The sequence below is a fragment of the Nannospalax galili genome, unplaced genomic scaffold (genome assembly GCF_000622305.1).
Source record: "Nannospalax galili isolate Female #2095 unplaced genomic scaffold, S.galili_v1.0 scaffold646, whole genome shotgun sequence".
Classification (NCBI taxonomy): Eukaryota; Metazoa; Chordata; class Mammalia; order Rodentia; family Spalacidae; genus Nannospalax; species Nannospalax galili.
This window is the reverse complement of record NW_008355279.1, coordinates 3,384,408-3,398,070: the sequence shown is the minus strand read 5'-3', so window position 1 is coordinate 3,398,070 and position 13,663 is coordinate 3,384,408. Positions and strand designations below refer to the sequence as shown.

At 43.2% G+C, this 13,663-nt stretch overlaps 1 protein-coding gene across 1 annotated transcript in view; it reads left to right on the top strand.

The window, feature by feature from the left end:
- The window catches only part of LOC103749584, a 193,047-nt gene that overhangs the window by 17,080 nt on the left and 162,304 nt on the right, over positions 1-13,663 (top strand). The window contains exons 6-9 of the mRNA XM_017803006.2: positions 1,712-1,865; positions 3,022-3,179; positions 6,588-6,731; positions 9,862-9,963. Coding sequence (XP_017658495.2) covers positions 1,712-1,865; positions 3,022-3,179; positions 6,588-6,731; positions 9,862-9,963 — 558 coding nt within the window. The remainder of the gene's footprint in view (positions 1-1,711; positions 1,866-3,021; positions 3,180-6,587; positions 6,732-9,861; positions 9,964-13,663) is intronic.

The window sequence follows — 13,663 nt, the reverse complement described above, 5'->3', positions numbered from 1 at the left end:
GTATGCCTGGAGAGCCTTGTCTCGTGAGAAAGTTTATGCGAGAATGCTCACTGAGGCGTTCTCTCTGGAATGGCGGAACTCCCCTAGTTTCTCAGGAGACACTTGTTCTCCCAAGAAGGCATACAATGGTGCTAATGCTATCTTGCTCATGTTTTACTGAGCTGCTATATTCTAGCCACTTTATTATTATTCACTGTTCTATAAATATTCAGCTGTAACTGTAACGAGTACGCACATATAAGCAGAGCTGTCTGTGTTTTTGGCACTCGTGCGTGGATGAAGAAATGAGTAAAGAAATAAAGACAAAAAAAAAGCCACTCTCTTGTTTCCTGCTTGAAGATGTGAGTGTTCTGCTTTCTGCTTCTGCTTCAGCCGCCTCCTGCCTCCTGCCTCCTGCCTCCCCACCATGATGGACTGGAATTCCCCTGGAACTCTAAGCTCAAATAAACTTCCTTCTATAAGTTGCTTTGGTTAGTGTTTCTATCACAGCAACAGAAAAGTAACTAATACAAGTATATTGCCTGCATGTCTATAAGTGTACCCATGTCATACAGTACCCACGGAGGTCAGAAGAGGGTGTCAAAAATCCTGGAACTGGAGTTACAGATGGTTGTTAGCTGCCATGTGGGTGCTGGGAACTGAACCCAGGTACTCTGGAAGAACAGCCATTGCTCTTAACCACTGAGCCATTTCTCCAGCCCCTGGATACTTGTGTTGGCCTCACAGCTTCACCTTTGCTGCAAAGTAACTGGGTCCCAGGCTGGCAGGAGGAAGGGCAAACAAATTTCAATTGCAATATGATGGGATAAGAGAGCAGTGCCTGGGCTGGACATTGGTGTGCTGCTATAATCCCACACCCCAGAGACTGGGTCAGGAGAATTTCCTGAAGCCAACCTGGACTCCATACCCTAGGACATAGTGAAACCTTGTTTCAAAAAACAACAAGAAGCCAGGTGTGGTGGGGCACATCTTTGATCCCAGCACTCAGGAGGCAGAAGCAGGTGGATCTCTGTGAGATGGAGGCCAGCCTGGTCTACACAGTTCCAGACTACTGGAGCTATTGGGAGACCCTGTCTCAAAAAACAAACAAACAAACAAAACATATCAATAAGCAACAAGAAGAACTGATTATGTAGCTTATGGTAGAATGCTTACATAGCATGGGCAAGGCCATGAGTTAAAGCCCCAGTGCTGCCAGAGAAAAAGAAAGGGTGGAGAGAGAAAGAGAGAGAACGAGAGAACTATGGGGTACAGAGAGGCACATGGGAGAGATCCCAAGGCAAGTTAGAGGATCACAAGGGAGTAACATGACCACATTTCCAGAAACCTCTGTCACCTGACTCCATCGCATCCTCACAGCCAGCCTGTCACTGTGACCTGTACTTCTTTCTCTCCTCAGTCATATGATGCTATAAACATGCACTCCTGAACCTTGGTCTTCCACTTAAACGTGAGCTCTTCGAGGTGGTTCCTGTCCTCCTTCTCACATCCTGAGTATCTCACACAGTGTCTTTTCTATTCGTGCACATGACCAATGACTGGAGGTGAAGGTGACTCAGAGCTGGGAGCAGCTAGGTTTCCCAAACCCACCTTCTATCAGGCATGTTTCTAGGGTTCTGCCTCTGTCTCCCTCCCTGTCTATCACATTGAAAAGCTGCAGCTTCTGTATAAATTGGGCTGACATGTGCTCTTTTGCTCTTTCCTTCTGTAGGCCCTCCAGTATTTGCCCATCTTGAAAGTGCTGAGTCTAGCTGACAACCAAGTTCCTGAGTGTGGTAAGGAAAATGAAAAGGTCTGTGTCAATGACATTACCCCTGACATCCAAGACTCTAGATCTCCTGGTCCTATGGACACCAGCATTTCAGGTGAGAATCTGGTCTTTACCTTAGAGAAAGGAGAAGTGTGATTTTTGTATATGGCTTGTTTTGCCCCATGATATTCCAGAACATTTTCTGTATACCAAAAGTTACATCTTTGTTGGATCAGTGGTTAAAAGCACTGGCTGCTCTTGCAGAAGACTTGGATTTGATTCCTAATACCCATATGGTGGCTAGCAACCATCATAACTCCAGTTCCAGGGGATCTGATGCCCTTCCTCTTCTGACTTCCAAGGGCATTGTGCGACATAGGCATACTTACATGCAGGCTATACATTCATACACATAAAATAAAATAAAAATAAGAAATTAAATTTTTAAAAGTTACATCGTTGTAAATACAGTTTTAATTTAACATTTATATTTCCTCTGGGGAAATAATTATTTCGCTTAAACATTTTTATCTCCATCTTTATAACTAGCAAATTAAGAGAGAGGGATCAGTAGACTTGAGGCCAGGTGTACTTGTGCTAGGCCTGTTTCCGCCATAGTCTCACGTGGTCCTGCACGTCACCTCTTTGGGCCTCAGTTTACTCATTTCCATACTAATCCTTTCAGATTAAATGATCTCCATGGGCCCTTTAAGGTTTAATATTACACAGCTGTATGGGAATTTTCTCATCAGACAATTTCACACAGTCTCTGTCCCTTTTTTGTGTTACAGAGACTGAGAAGTCTGATCAGGTTTCTGCTTTGAATACCCTTCTGAGTGACATTGCGTGCAGGGTCACAGAAACACCACCAGAAAGGCAGCCAACCCCAGTGGTGGGACCCCAGGGAGGCTTCTGGAAAGGAAGCTGAGTGGGAGTTATCAAGGAAAAGCAAATGGAATCACTCTTTCAATTTGATGATTGGTTTATAAGCAGCGCAATTCATATTCCGTGGGACCACAGGCAGATCTGCTCCATCAAGACATTCCCTCAAGGGGAGTTCCCCCCAAGATGGGTTTCTCCTGCAGGCTGCCTTCCCAAAGGAAGCCCAGCTCCAAGGGTTTGTCAGATATACCCAGACAAGTGTGATACAGACTAGATTTCAGTAGTGAAGGTTAGGAGAGAGCAGAATGGCCTTCACTCTCTAAGGTAGCCTACTGGTTCTCCCTGAAGTGCTCACTGGCTTCATACTCTTGATTTTAAATATTTTTCAGGGCCAGTAAGAGAAGATGCTGCTTTTGTCCTGCCCCAGCACACAACAGACCCAGAAGAGCTGAAACCTCAGCTGAGGCACCTGCTCTCCCATTTCCATGTCTCGTGTGACCTGCAGGAGCTGAGGGACTCTGCGAAGGAGATGGAACTCTTTTCCTTGGTACAGAATGCACTCTTATGACAAATATGGGTGTTTGAAAGAAAGCATTAATATTTACCACAAAGTTGCCTATTTGTTTATTTATTAATTTATTTGAGACAAGATCTTATATAGCAGACTGGTCTCAAAATAGCTCTGTAAGGGAGGATGACCTCGGACCTTTACTACCCCTACCTCCACCTCCAGAGTATTAGGATTACAGGTTGTGCTAGCATGCCCAGCATAAAGTTGCATATTTTTACAATCAACACTTGTTTCTAGAGTCCTAACAAGCAATAGTAGTAAGTGACATTTTCCATAGGCATGATGGGACCTTCTGAGAGTGAAATCAGAGAAATTTTACATTTTTTTCTATAGAATTTAAAGAAAAAAGTAGGATATGGCAGTAGTAGATACAAATGTGCCCAAGCTTTGACAGGCGGACTTGTCAAGTGTCTCTAGCAATCTGAGTCTAAGAACGGGTTGTAGTACTCTCCCTGACCCAATAAACAGCTTGTTTCCCACGAAGTATGCAGCATATTCTGATGGGCACAGTTATGCCATCATAGCACAGCCTTGCGCTTCCCTAAACAGAAAACCTTATTTATCAGACGTGATGTTAAAACTTGTTTCAAAGGAAAAAAATGGGATCATGGTAGAGAACCTCAGATTTATAGTGGTGCTTTTTTCAACAATAGTTTCGACCAATAAGTTATCTTGCTAGCTCTGGTTGCATATTATTTGCTAGATATTTGCTAGATAATCTATTGGCTGATCTAAACAGGCAAAAATCTAGTCTAAATGTTTTTGAAAGTTCTTGATATAGGAAGTAGCCACTCTCTGCCCTGGCACTCTGTGCCTGTGCTGGGGATGTAGCTCAGTTGGTAGAGTATGTGCCTGTTACCATGTGCCTGACCTTGAAGCTCCACTTGCTTTTGTGTTTGCACCAGTATCATTTTACCAGGATTAGTACACTAGTCTATAAAACACATTCTTTAAGCTCACTGGCCCCAGTGCTATCACATTCCCCTGGCTTTCTGAAAGGTAATGACACTTAGCTTTGGCTTGTCTTCCTCCTCTTCTTAGAATCTCCTCCTTCCCCCTCTTCTACTCTTCCCTCTCTCCCTCTGTCATCCCCTCTTCCTCCTCCCCATCTCCCCCCTTCCTCCTCCCCATCTCCCCCCTTTTTTTTTTCCCCCCACAGGCCAGCCACACACTCATTCTCTTGCTTCAGCCCCTGAAGTCCTGGGATTACAGGAATATGTCACTATTCCCAGCACGTTCATCTTTCTTTTTATGTCACCAGTGATAAAGAGTGTAAGGCCAGCTGAATACTCCAACAGAGCAGCCTTGTTCCCAAAGAACAGCCACATCCTTTCCGTGATGATAGTTTCTACTTCTAATTTTCTTACAGAAGTATTCTGGGGAATGTCAACTGTGCTCCCTGGATGATCAGTGACATTCCTCTGTGTGTGTGAGTGGGGTGTGTATGTGTGTGTGTGTGTGTGTGTGTGTGTGTGTGTCTATATTTAGGTGCTAGGTAGGTCTGTCCGAGACTATGCTGTGCAGTATGTTTACCAGTGGCATTCGGCTGTTGAGCACTGGAAATATAACTAGTGCAAGTGAGAAACTAAAACTTCACACTTATTTAACTAATTAAAAAAATTTTTTTGGTCTTTTTGAGACAGGGTCTCCCCATAGCCCCAACTGGCCTGAAACTCACTATGTAGACCAGGCTGGCCTCCCAGCTGGCCTGGAACTCCTATATGGACCAGGATGGCCTTGAACTCAGAGATCTACTGCCCTGGCCTCCGAGTGCCAGGATTAAAGGCATGTGCTGCCATGCTCCATCCCTGGCAATGTTTTAGTGATGCTTCTGAGAGCAGGATGTATTTAACCCTTAGATTTTCTAGTTTACCAGGTGGTCATAAAAAGTGAATACTTTTGTTGAGATGGACAGTTACTTCCTGTTTATATTTAAAGTCCAAATCAAAATGCATACAAGTGAACATGTTAGTGTATTTCCAGTCTTTGGAGCAGACGTTCAGCACAGATAAGGTCAGCTATGAACTCAGTGCATGTGCCACACAGATGTGTCCACATACATTATTTTTTCTCATAGAGGAGTCCTCTTTATGAGTCATTTTCTCTCCGAGGTTATTTCAAAGACCATAGTAGCTGTTTTTGAAATCGTATACAATATGAGACATTTTTTTCTGGGCTCTACTTCTCCCCTCATCCTCTTCCTTCTCCCCCTCCACGCAATGATGGGGTTATAGGTACACATGGCCATGCCTGGCTTTTTATACAGGTGCTGGAACCAGAGCACAGGTCCTCACACTTGGGCAGCAAGCCCTTTTATACACTGAGTCATTTCCTCCTCCTCTTCCTCTTCCTCCTCCCCTTCTTCCTCCTCCTCCTCCTCCTATTACTTTGAAGCTCAAAGACAATTTTATTAGTGTTTAAAGGAAAACTCCTAAAGCAGGCAAGCTGTAAATCTTTGTAGCTTTCCAGAGGAGAGAGACAGAGAAGAGGAAGGAAGAAAGCCATGACACTGAGTTAGGCGTGGAGGTCAGCCATGTGGCAGGCAAGTGGCTGCATGGCTGGGAGGGGAGCTTCAGAAAAAGAGTGAAATCCAAAGTGCTAAGGAAGCATGCTTAGAAGAGAGAAGAGGAGGAAAATTATACTTTCCTTAGTAATTCAGAAAAGCTGCAGCTTTGTGAAGCTGCATCCTGCAGCTGTGTAAGCCACTGCACCCTGCAGCTGTGTAAGCCACTACACCCTGCAGCTGTGTAAGCCACTGCACCCTGCAGCTGTGTAAGCCACTGCACCCTGCAGCTCTGTAAGGCACTGCACACTGCAACTGTGTAAACCACTTCACCCTGCAGCTGTGTAAGACACTGCACACTGCAGCTGTGTAAACCACTGCACCCTGCATCTGTGCAAACCACTGCACCCTGCAGCTGTGTAAACCACTGCACACTGGAGCTGTGCAAACCACTGCACCCTGCAGCTGTATAACATAGCACACTGCAGCTGTGTAAACCACTCTACCCTGCAGCTGTGTAAACCACTCTACCCTGCAGCTGTGTAAACCACTGCACCCTGCAGCTGTGTAAAATTCCACCCTCTGCAGCTGTGTAAACCACTGCACCCTGCAGCTGTGTAAACCACTCTACCCTGCAGCTGTGTAAACCACTCTACCCTGAAGCTGTGTAAACCACTGCACCCTGCAGCTGTGTAAACCATTCCACCCTGCAGCTGTGTAAACCACTGCACCCTGCAGCTGTGTAAACCACTCCACCCTGCAGCTGTGTAAACCACTCCACCCTGCAGCTGTGTAACATACAGCACCCTGCAGCTGTGTAAACCACTGCACTTGGGTGGGAATTGTGGGAAGGCCTACTTCTCTAATCTTGATTTGTTTAGGTTTCCCAAAAATTCCAAAGCATCTTCACGGAGCAACAAAGAATGCGGACATTTCCAGACTATGAGGCAGGGACAGCTAAAGTGGATTTCACAGGACCTGCTATGACCCTAAAAAAGAGAGCTACCTGGATCCCCTTTGTGAAGGTAAGGAGGCTGTGGTGACAGTCACCTGCCAGTGATGTCAGCACTGTCAAAAATTTCTCCCCACGGAGCAGACACGCCGGCAGCAGCAGGTCTTTCTGGTCCCTTTGTTCCGTCTCCTGAGTACCTTCAGAAAACTGTTCTCTAGGTCCGGGGGCTATGCTGCTCTTCTTCGGGAGTCACTCACAAGCTTGGTCCTGTGCACCAGGACTTCCCAGCTTTCTTCCTGCCCTAGCTTTGTGGTGAAGGAAGCGATACCAGCTCCCTGCTCTGGAAGATCCCCCAGTTACCTTCCACTGTACAGGTCCAAATTTCTTCCTTTCTTTCTTTTAATATGTTTAAGAGTTTTTATGTAGCCCAAACTGGCCTTTAATTCATTGTATAGCCAAGGCTGACCTTGAATTCACTATGTATCCAAAGCTGGCTTTGAATTCTCTTTGTACCCAAAGATGGCCTTGAATTCACTGTGTATCCAAGGCTGGCCTTGAATTTCTGGTCCTCCTGTCTCCTTAGTGCTGGAGTTAGAGGTATGTGCCATTATACTCAGTTAAAAAATTTTTTTCTTAAATTTTGAGACAAGGTAGCCCAGGCTCATCTTGAACTCATGGCGATCTTCCTGTTTCAGCCTCCCAAGTGCTGGAATTATAGGTATGCCTCATCATGCCAGGCTCCAATCTTTTTCTTTCCTTTTCTTTTCTTCTCTTCTCTTCTCTTCTTCTTCCCCCCCCCTCCTCCTCCTCCTCCTCCTTTCTTCTTCTTCTTCTTCTTCTTCTTCTTCTTCTTCTTCTTCCTCCTCTTCTTCTTCTTCTTCTTCTTCTTCTTCTTCTTCTTCTTCTTCTTCTTCTTCTTCTTCTTCTTCTTCTTCTTCTTTGAGACAGGGTTTCCTTGTAGCCCCAGGTGGCCTGTAGCTCTAGCCTGCCTCTGCCTCCTAAGTGCTGAGACTAAAGGCGGGTGCCACCATGCCCAGTGCTTCCTTTTCATTGTTAATGATTTTACATGCATAGCAAGAACAAAGAATAATACTCAGGAATTTAACTAATCTGTGTAAAACGAACCCTTTTAGTTTAAAACTATGATAGGATAGTTACCATGTTAGGCATAGCCCCATGTGCAGGATTTATAGGCAGTGCCTAAGCAAAATTAAATTCCATGACAGTAGTTAGTGTGAACTACAGGCAACTCTCATTATTCAAGCAATCTGTATCCTAGAGAGAACCAGGAACATTCATTTAGCAGATGCCTGAGAATCTGTGGTCAAAGCATCAATTAATACAGACCTCTTCCAGGTATGGTGGCTGATGCTCATAATTTCAGCACTTGAGAGGCTGAGGTACGAAGACTGCCATGAGTTCAAAACCAGCCTGGGCTATACAATGAATTCCAGGCCTGCTTGGGCTGCAGAGCGAGACCTTGTTTCACAAAACAAAAGCAAACACCAGAGTCTTGCTTTATGTGTGTTTTTGATTAAAGACATCCAGTTTAATATATGTCACTGACTCCTTAACATTGAGTTCGTGGTCAGTAGTTCTTGGGTAGATAAAGCTTGTCTAACCAACCATGTTCTCAGGAGGGTATGTCACAGCTTTCTTGTGCCTAGGACATAGCCAGCACTTTAAGACTCTGTTAAGGGACCATTTTCAAAAGCGAAATCTCCAACAAAAATAACAATAACTTTGGTGCTAAATGGACCACAAAAGGAGTACTTGTTTCTAGTAGCCTTTAAGACAGAGAGGCAGAATATTGCCCTATTCAGCCGTGGCTGGGAATGTGCCCACTGTTCCCACACCATGCCTAACTATAAATGACCATGACCCAGATCCTCTGCGAGAGTAGCAAATGCTCCTAACTATTTAGCCATCTCTCCAACCCCAGAGAAGAAAGTCTTATAATATATATATATATATATCCTCTCTATATATGTTTGTCCATTCAGGCTGCATTGACAAAATGTCATAAAATGAATAGCTTCTAAGCAACAGAATTTTGTTTCTCGCATTGCTGGAGGCTGAGTAAGTCTGACTGCCAGCATGGCTAGGTTCTGACAAGAACACTTCCAAACTGCAGACTGCTGGCTTCTCACCACACCCTCACTTGGTAAGAGAGACATAGTAACCTTCAGAATTTTTTTTATGAGGGTGCAGATTGTAGTCACAAGGGCTCCACCTTCTAATAGCATCACGTAGTAGGGTAGGTTTCAACATAGGAATTTTGGAGAAACATAGACATCCTGAGCATAATTCATCCTGAAGAATGGGCTGAAAGAAAGAGAGGAGTCAGAGATTTTTTGCCCATCAGGCACTTGAGCTCAGGGCAGTCAGTGTAGGCGAATAAGACTGTCTTAGATTTGAGCCCCAAACTAGATATTACAGAGGTAGTTGTGCAGAACAGTCAGGCATGTTCCACCTTTGACATTGCAACAAAACATTGTCATCTAGAGTTTGTGATTGGGAAACATGCAACTGAGTCACCCCCAAAATTGTAAATAATCTTGTTTTAAGCAAGTTTCTGATTTTGTGTTTGGCCGCATTCATAGCTATTCTTGACCACATACGGCCACAGGCAGCCTGCTAGTTGCAGGTTGGGCATGCTTATTTGAGAGGAGACACGAACTTGAGAATTATCAGCATGTTAGTGGAACTTACAGTCACAAAACTTGTTTGCTTTTGTATTTTGAGACAGGGTCTCCCTGTAGTCCCAGCTGGCCTGGAACTCATCTCAGGGATCTACCTGCTTCTGCTTCTCAAGTGCTGGGATTAAAGGTGTGCATCACCATGCCTGGTAAAACCAAGTTTTGAAATCCAGTTTCTTAATGGGGAAGATGAAATTTTAAATGTGAAGTCCTTCCCCGTCTCCTGCAACATCAGTAAGATGTAGTGCCTAGTGCTGAGGTGCTAGGGCCCCTCCTGCTTGTGGACTGCACTATATAGTCACACTACTGCATGCCACAGGCCAGATGCCAAAAGAAACTGCTGGTTCCTTTCAGGGCTCTGTGATCTCTTGCCTCACATGCCCCAGCAAACCTTCCAGCACAGACTCTAAATCCCACCTCACAGGGTCCTTGAAACTGGTTGTGACATGTGTTGAGACCCATTCTGTTTGGCTGGAACTTTGTGAAACCATGATTGTCCCCTAGATCAAACCAAAATATGATCCTTGGCAAAAGAAGATGTTGACCAAACTCAAAGAAAGGAGAAGAATAGATGTACTAATGCAACTCCAAGCAAAGTTTTTGAAGGTGAGAAAAATCAGTCTCTTATAAAGTTCTTGTTGAAATCATCATCCTAAAAATATGGAATTTTCGGGGCTGGAGAGATGGCTGAGTGGTTAAGAACACTAGCTGTTCTTGCAGAAGACCCAGGTTTGAAGCCCAACACCCACATGGCAGCTAACAACTGTCTGTAAATCCAGTTCCAGGGGATCCGACAGCCTCTTTGGCCCTCCGTGGGCATTTCACGACACGGGTGCACTTACCTACATGTAGGCAATACACGCATACACATAAAATAAAAATAACAAATAAAAACTTAAAAATATGGAATTTTCTTTCCCTTTTAAAAAATGATAACGTGCATTCACTATGAAGAATTTATTGGAGCTTTCTAATCTAATCATTAAAAATCAAACTAAAAAGTTTCTGTGTGATGTTCCTCTGTGAACTTGAGCTCATCATCTGTAAAGATTGGGCTGAATGATCTTTTTTAATGTGGTGTAAACCACTTCACACGAAATTTATAGTTTAGCAATTTTAAGTATAGAGTTCAAGAGTGTTAAATATATTCACATTGTTGGGCAACAAATCCCTGGAACATTCCTCTCTTGCAACACTGAAATTCTGTTCCCATTGATCAACTCCCCCAAATCCCTTCATCCTGCTTTCTGTTCCTGTGAATTCAGCAATTTTAGATACACCAGATAAGTGGAATCACACATTACTTATCCTTTTTGATTGACTTATTGCAATTTGCACAATGTTTTTAAGGATTGTTTATGTTGGAACATTCATCAGAATTTTATTTATTTTTTAAGGGTAATACTCCCTTGTAAGTATATACTAAGGTTTATTTACTCATTTATCTGTGGATGGAGCTCATAGATACTATGAATAATGCTATGAATACAGGTGTGAAAATATTTGAGATCTTGTTTTTCAATTCTTTTGGGTATATACCCAGAAGGAAAACAGTTAGATCATCCTTAGCTCTATTTTCAGTTTTAGTTTTTGGTGTTTGCCATAGCAGCTACACTATTACATGATCAATAGTACAAAAGCGTTCCAATTTTGCCATGGCCTCACCAACACTTGTTATTTTCTGTTCCGTCCCCCCCCCCCGCCACTGCCCCGTGGCTATCCTAATGAGCATGAGGTGAAAAGCATGCCTCCATTGATTAATGATGTTGAGAATATTTCCATATGCTTGTTGGCTATTTGTAGATCATATTTAGGATATGTCTGCTCAAGTCTTTTGCCTTGACATCTTAAATTTATTTAGTAATCAGGTTACATTGTTAAATCATAAGAGCTCTTTACATATTCTGTTATTCACTTATCTGATATATGACTAACAAATGTTTTCTCCCATTCCATTGGTTACTTTCTCATTCTACTTATAGATTCTTTGAGTCACACAAGTTTTTAAGTTTGATATAGTTCCATTTTTCACTTTTTACTCTTTTTTTTTGGCTTGGCTCTGAGCTTTTGATGTCATGAAAAAAAAAGCCACAAAAATTTGCTAAATCTAATATCATGAAGATTTTCCTGTGTTTTCTTCTGAGTTTCATATTTTTAGGGCTTACCTTTTGGTCTTTAATTCATTTGAAGTTAATTTTTAAATTTATTTATTTTTATTTTGTGTGTATGAATGTATTATCTGTATGTATGGTAAGTGCTAAGTGCGCCCATGTCATGCAATGCCTGAAGAGGTCAGAAGAGGGCATCGAATCCCCTGAAACTGGAGTTATGAATGGTTGTTAGCCACCATGAGGGTGCTGGGATCTAAAACGAGGTCCTCTGGAAGAGCATCCAGTGCTCTTAGCTGCTGAGCCGTCTCTCCAGCCCCTGAAGTCGACTTTAGATGAGAATATAATTTCCTTATTTTGCACATGGCTGTTCAGTTTTCCTAGCGTCGCTACTGAAGGTACTGGTTTCCCCAGTCAGTGGTCTTGATGTCCTTGACCATGTATTGTGAGGGTTTATCTCTGAGCTCTCGATCGCATCAGCCTGTAGCCTGCCTTTATCCAATACCACACTGTTTTGGCTTCTATACATTTGCAATACTTTTTGAAATCAGGGAGTGTAAGTCCACCAGCTTTGTTTTGTTTTGTTTTGTTTTGTTTTTTCCAAAATTGCTTTGTCTCTTAAGGGATCCCTTCGATTCCATATGAATTTTATAATTAATTTTTTTCTATTCCTGAAATACATGTTTCTGGAATTTTGACAGAGTTTGAATAAGTGATCTTTGGAATTCTTTGTGATATTTGAATGATAGAGTTGTATGTGTGTCATTGAAATGGTAGCCCAGTTCTGGGCCCATATTCAATACTTCACCTCCAGAAGAGAAGGACTATTTATTTAGCTGCTACATGCTAGGCATCTTACAACAATCCAGGGAGATATAGCATTAGTATTGGTGTTAGGATGACATCACTGCTCTGTGTGGAAAGATGTATTGCAGCAGGTCTGTCTCCTTATGAAGCATGGGCTGGCCTTATTACCTGCTGCCACCTCCTTCATCTCCTGCAGCTTTCTAATAGAGGACAAGTTTTCATTCATAGCTGACAGGTGTTTATCTTTTCATTGGTGTAACAGTTGTGAAGATGTCACCTGATATTGTCCTGGAGGCTGTCTCAAAATTTTAAATGAGCTGCCATGTATATCAGCATATATGTGGCGTCAAATGGATGAACATATTTGGGCAATCATGATTCTTGAGTTTAATTAAATTAAAGTCATCAATCAATCAACCAATCAACAAATCAACTTTTAGACAAAGTCTCATGTATCCCAGTCTAGCCTCAAACTCAGTTACATAGCTAAGGATGATCTTAAACTTCTGCTCCTCCTGCATCTGTCCCCAAATGCTGGAATTAGAGGCATGCATTACCATGGCAGGTTTATGTAGTGCTGGAGGTGGAACATAGCATTCAGGTGTGCTAAGCAAGCATTCTATCAACTGAGCTACATACCCAGTCCCCAATTCTTTTTTTAAAAAATATTTATTATTTATTTTTACTTTATGTGTATGAGTGTATTGCCTGCATTGTAAGTGCACCCATGTTGTGCAGTGCTCATGGAGGTCAGAAGAGGGCGTCGGTTCCCCTGGAATTGGAGTTATGGATGGTTGTTAGCCACCATGTGGGTGCTGGGAAGTGCACCCAGGTCCTCTGGAAGAGCAGCCAGTGCTCTTAATCACTGAGCTGTCTCTCCAGTGATGACCCTCCCCCGCCCTGTTCTTTTTTGATGGAATAAAGTCCTACCTAAGCTTTCTTCCTTATTCATATGTACCAGACCAAATTCTTGCTGAAAAGAAGGGATCCAGAGGCCAGTGAGATGGCTCAGCAGGTAAAGGTGCTTGCTGACAAGTCTGACACACAACCCAACTTCGATCCCCTGGACCTACATAATGAAAAAAGAGATCCTACTCCCACAAGTTGTCCTCTGACCTCCAAACACAGACCTAAGCTTTCTTCCTTATTCATATGTACCAGACCAAATTCTTGCTGAAAAGAAGGGATCCAGAGGCCAGTGAGATGGCTCAGCAGGTAAAGGTGCTTGCTGACAAGTCTGACACACAACCCAACTTCGATCCCCTGGACCTACATAATGAAAAAAGAGATCCTACTCCCACAAGTTGTCCTCTGACCTCCAAACACAGGCTGTAATACACACACACACACACACACACACACACACACACACACACACACACACACAATAA